Source organism: Rhincodon typus, chromosome 47 (assembly GCF_021869965.1).
Source record: "Rhincodon typus isolate 14 chromosome 47, sRhiTyp1.1, whole genome shotgun sequence".
In the NCBI taxonomy this organism is placed as follows: Eukaryota; Metazoa; Chordata; class Chondrichthyes; order Orectolobiformes; family Rhincodontidae; genus Rhincodon; species Rhincodon typus.
This window is the reverse complement of record NC_063378.1, coordinates 7479016-7484474: the sequence shown is the minus strand read 5'-3', so window position 1 is coordinate 7484474 and position 5459 is coordinate 7479016. Positions and strand designations below refer to the sequence as shown.

Sequence of the window (5459 nt, the reverse complement as noted above, 5' to 3'; positions counted from 1 at the left end):
TTTCACACAGTCTGGGAACCTCCATTCTCACCAGCGGACTCACACAGCAGAGAGGCCGTATAAATGTACTGACTGTGCAGAGACCTTTGTTTATCTCAATCAGTTGAAAGCGCACTCTTGTTTTAAAACCTGCCGTCATTGTGGGAAAGTCTTTACAGATTCAGCAACTTTCAAAGTTCACCTGAGAAACTGTTTTGAAACCTGATGAAGCGAACGGTAAATAATTTGCTATTTTGCTCACTTATAGTAGTTATTTCTCTTTAAATTTCTTCAATAATTCCTACTTACCTCAAACATTCGCATTTATCTTCTGACCTTTCACTCTTCATGTTTGGACAATGATGGATTATCAGGATAAATTTAATGATTCCTCACTGCCAATGATGTTTGGATATTTGGTGCCAAGTTGTTCCAGCCCAATGCTGGATCCTCTCAGAAATTGTATGTTAAGACTGAATTTTCAAATTGTTTTATCTGATTAAAGTAATTGAAGAATGTGTTTAATCTTTGTGAATCTTTGTCCCGCAGACCGGTTGTTTACTGTGACAGTGAGAGGTCACTGCAATTGTTGTTGTTTTGTTGCGTTCTAGTCATGTCTGTGTGGGTGACTGAAAATGTAACCACTTTATTGCTGCTAATCCCCACTTGAACTTCTGCCCTCGTTCTGTATGCCTGACAGGAAAGACAGTTACAATGGTACTTAGACTCCTATATGTGTATTCCGCCATATGCAGACAAGTTTGAATTTTATTACACTTTTTGTCATTTGAAACTTGGGATGTTTTCTAACATACTGTTACAAATTTTTGAAATAAAGTACATCGTTGGAAAAAAGAGAATAGAAGTGTTCTTGTTTTATTCGTGGGAAATTCCTTTTTCTGATGGATGTAGCTAGGGGGAAGGTGAAGTCTAATAGTTCCTTCCATCCGTTCTCCTTGCCTACCTTTTTCCCTGGTCCTGCCTTCTTCCCTGACTCCCATCCCTCTTTCCGTTCCTCCTTTTCCTCCTATCTGCCGACCAGCATTTCTGTATCTCAACAGAATTTTTGAGATTTTGGGCACACCATCATACGACTAGATCCTACCACACTTGTGAACATTTTCTGTATTGGCCATTACTCTGGGTGGGATGAACACTCCCACTTGCCAACACTGAACATGGCGGAGACTTGCACCCCTCCCCTCGAGAAGGATGTCTTGGGTCCGGGTGTGAAATCGAGTGATTGCCTGAAGTGGCAGCAAGTGAAAATCACAGCTGACTTACTGAACATATACACAGCTTTGAGCTCATCGCACAATGCAACCTGAAATTAGTTCTCTTTTGGAGGTACCTGTTTCTGAAAGGTGATTTTTTTAAAAAAAATTACTAGTTTCTTGATTGATCTTTGTTCTGGAATGTATCCATGTCAGTATTTCCTTGATTTTTTGAAAGCATATCAGGAAGTGGTTTCCCAGCAAAACAGATGATTGTCCACTGATTTTAAACTATCAAGCACCATTGTAATTTAAAGGATGCATTATTTATGTAAAAAGAATTTATGATCCATGGACAAGTTTGTCTGCAATCTACTCATGGCATATGTCAATTTCTTCGAACTTATTTCGTATTTGGCAATGTTTGACTTAGCAGATGGTAAGATAACACCAATCTATCCATTTATACATATCAATACCACTGGGCAGTCCATATTTCCTCGATTCCCTTTTTTAGTTTGAGAATTCCAGATTTTATTCTTCACTTATTCTTCCTCCTTCCTTTTATACTCGCACATGAACAGATAACTGGCCATCAGAATTTGGATAATTCTGATGCAAATATATAGGAATAGATTAATCTCCAAACAACTCTTCTTGCAGGTTGTGAGGGTGCAAGGCAAACTCACAATCTCAACTTAGAACCATAGCCAATTAGTATATGAACAAGTATTATCAAAATGGTTTTGCATAAAAATGGAAGCTGAAACAGTCAATGTCCAAATCCCAGCCTGGCTATAAAGTAGAAAGTAACATTGGTGCCATACAAATGCTTGGCAATGGCTATCTCCAATACGAGAAAATCTACCCAACTGCCCTTGACATTCACTGGTGTTACTACCACTGAATTCCCCAGTCTTAACATCCTCGGGGTTACCATTTACCAGAAACTCAACTGGACTAGCCATTTAAACAATGGCTACAAGAGCAGGTCAGAGGCCAGGAATACTGCAGTGAATAACTCACCTACTGACTTCCCAAAGCATGTCCACCATTTACAAGCCACAAGCCTGAAGTTGATGGAATACTCCCCACTTGCCTGGATGAGTGCAGCTCCAACGATAGTCAAGAAGCTCAACAGCATCCAGGGCAAAGCAGTCCAATCAATTGGTGCCACATCCACGAACATTCATTCTCTCCAAGGAGCAGGGGGATCTTGGGGTTGATGTCCACAGTTCCCTGAAAGCTGCCACCCAGGTGGATAGAGTTGTTAAGAAGGCGTGTGGTGTGTGTTAGCCTTGATTAATAGAGGGATTTAGTTCAAGAGCCGTGAAGTTATGCTCCAGCTATACAAAACCCTGGTTCGGCCACATCTGGAATATTGTGTCCAGTTCTGGTCGCCTCATTACAGGAAAGATGTGGAAGCATTGGAAAAGGTGCAGAAGAGATTTAGCAGGATGTTGCCTGGAATGGAGGGAAGGTCTTACGAGGAAAGGTTGAGAGAGCTAGGGCTTTTCTCTTTAGAACGACGAAGGATGAGAGGTGACTTGATAGAGGTGTACAAAATGATCAGAGGTATAGATAGAGTTGATAGCCAGAGACTTTTTCCTAGGGTGGAGGTAGCTATTACGAGGGGGCATAGTTTTAAAGTGAGTACAGGTAGATATAGGGGAGACATCAGAGGTAGGTTTTTTACTCAGAGAGTGGTAGGAACGTGGAATGCATTCCGGAGAGGCTTGTGGAGTCGGCCTCATTAGGGGCATTTAAGAGGCTATTAGGTAGGCGTATGGATGATAGTATAAGGTAGGGGTGGAGGTTAGATAGACCTTAGGTTTCGGGTAAAAGTTCGGCACAACATCGTGGGCCAAAGGGCCTGTACTGTGCTGTACTGTTCTGTGTTCTATGTTCCACCACTAATACTCAGTAGCAGCAGTAGGTACCATCTATAAGATGCACTGCAGAAACTCATCAAAGATCCTTAGACAGCATCTCTAAACCTGTGACCTCTAAACTCCCATCAGGAGGACAAGCAATTTCTCTGCATCGTTCGCCATTACCAATAATAGATGGTAAACAAACAGTAAGTGAATGTTGTGTGGAGCTGGAGGAACACCGTAGGTCAGGCAGCATCAGAGGAGCAGGAAAGTTGACGTTTTGGGTCGGGACCTTTCTGCTGTGTTCCTCTCCAGCTCCACACTGTGTTATCTCTTGACTCCAGCATCGGCAGTTCTTACTATCTCGTAGCTAGGAAAAAGTTGTTTTTTAATGCAGAAGATAGAGTGGTGGGAGGGGGAAAAAGAGTAAATAATATGTGGAGATAGAGCGCAAAGAGAGAGAAAAATAGTTGAACAAAAGAGTGGTCTATAGACTAGACCAGGCCCCCTCAAAATATGTTAAGAAGGTAGCCTGGGCCCTAACTTTTTCCTATTTTAAAGGTAAATACAGAACGCTGTGTTCCAGATGCAATTTGATTGGTCAAACTACTTGAAGTTAAGCAAAACACAATTTATTCAAGCACTGTATTAAAATACAACAAAAGAAATAGGAACTTGTAATAACTTAACTCTATTGGAAAACCTAACAGAATAATTGATTGTTTTATGAGTAAACAGGTCCTAACTGTTTAGTAACTGTTCCAATATGGTAACGTCCCATAAACACACCCTTGGAAAATGGCAAGTTCAGAAACCAAGATAACAAGGTGTAGAGCTGGATGAACACAGCAGGCCAAGCAGCATCGGAGGAGCAGGAAAGCTGATGTTTCAGGTCTGGACCCTTCTTCAGAAATGCTTCAGAAAGGCCTTGTTATCTCAGATTCTCTAGCATTGGCAGTTCCTACTGTCTCCAAATTCAGAAAACAGATTTGTCTCACATGCAACTCTAGCAGCAGAGAGAGTGAAAAAAAGTAGCTCCCACTTGTTCCAGATCCCAACAACAACTGCTGCTGGAAACAGAATATTCTGGTTCTATGAGAGCTAGCCACACCCATTCAGGCTGCTTCTAGTATTCCAACTTGGAAAAAACACCAATGCCATCAAAAGCTCTAATAGCTCTAGTAGACTGCTCTTCACCTCTGCCTTCAAACCTTTCTTAAAAAAAAGGCCAGGACAAAATAACCTCTTAAAACCATAGTATCGTCACAGTGGCTAATAATCAGTCTTTGAGAATGAATAGCTACTAATGGGGACTATTAGTGGCTGAATAAAGGTTGCATGTAATAGCAGACCATGTGATCATAGGGCTTGGCGTGTGTGGAGTTGGGTGGAAAATCAAGGGAAGAGATGCTCAAGCCCTGAAGTTGCTGAACTTGATATTGAATCCACAAGGCTGTAGAATTCTCAAGTGGAAAATGAGGTGCTGCTGTTCTAATTTGCGCTGAGCTTCACTGGAGCGCTGCAGCAAGCCTGAAACAGAGATATTGGCCAGGGAACAAGGTTGTGTGTTGAGGTGGCAAGCAACTGGAAGCTCAGGGTCTTTTTTTATGGACAGAATGTAGGTGTTCTGTGAAGCGGTCACCCAGTGTATGGTTTGTTTCCCCATTGTGGAGGAGACCATACTGTGAGTACTGAATGCAGTAGGCTGGATTGAGTGAAGTGCAGGTAAAGTGCTGCTTCACCTTAAAAGTGTTTGGGCCCTAAGAAACTGAGGAAGGAGGAAGTAAACAGACAGGTGTTACACCTTCTGTGGTTGCCAGGGGAAGGTGTCATGGGGCTGTTTAGGGGTGTTGGGGGTGAAGGAGGAGTGGACCAGGGTGTCCCTGCGGAATTTTGACCATGGATGGGAGAGAAATATGTGTCTGGTGGTGGCAGCCCACTGGAGGTGGCAGAAAAAGCAGCTACTGATCCTCTGGATGTGGATGCTGGTGGAATGGCAGGTGAGGACAAGGGGACCCTATTGCAGTTTTTTGTGGGAGGGAAGAGAAGGGATGAGGACTGAAGCGTGGGGAGATGGGTCCTGTTGACTACGGTGCTGAAGAATCCTCAGGTGAGGAAGTAGGTGGACATTTCACAGGACCCCTTGTCAAGTTTGGCACCATCAGATCAGATTCAATGGAGACAGAGGAACTGGGAGAATGGAATAGAGTCTTTACAGGAAGCAGAGTGTGAGGATGTATAGTCAAGATAACTAGGAGCCTGTTGGTTTGTAGTAGATATTGGTGGCCAGTCTATCCCCAAAGATAGAAACAGAGATAACAAAAACAAGGTTGCTGGAAAAGCTCAGCAGGTCTGGCAGCATCTGTGAAGGAGAAAACAGAGTTAACGTTTC

At 42.7% G+C, this 5459-nt stretch overlaps 1 protein-coding gene across 1 annotated transcript in view; it reads left to right on the top strand.

Moving 5' to 3' along the window:
* The window catches only part of LOC109915932 (histone-lysine N-methyltransferase PRDM9-like), a 27576-nt gene that overhangs the window by 19708 nt on the left and 2409 nt on the right, over positions 1 to 5459 (top strand). The window contains exon 11 of the mRNA XM_048620589.1: positions 529 to 548. Within this exon, the coding sequence (XP_048476546.1) occupies positions 529 to 548 (20 nt within the window). The remainder of the gene's footprint in view (positions 1 to 528; positions 549 to 5459) is intronic.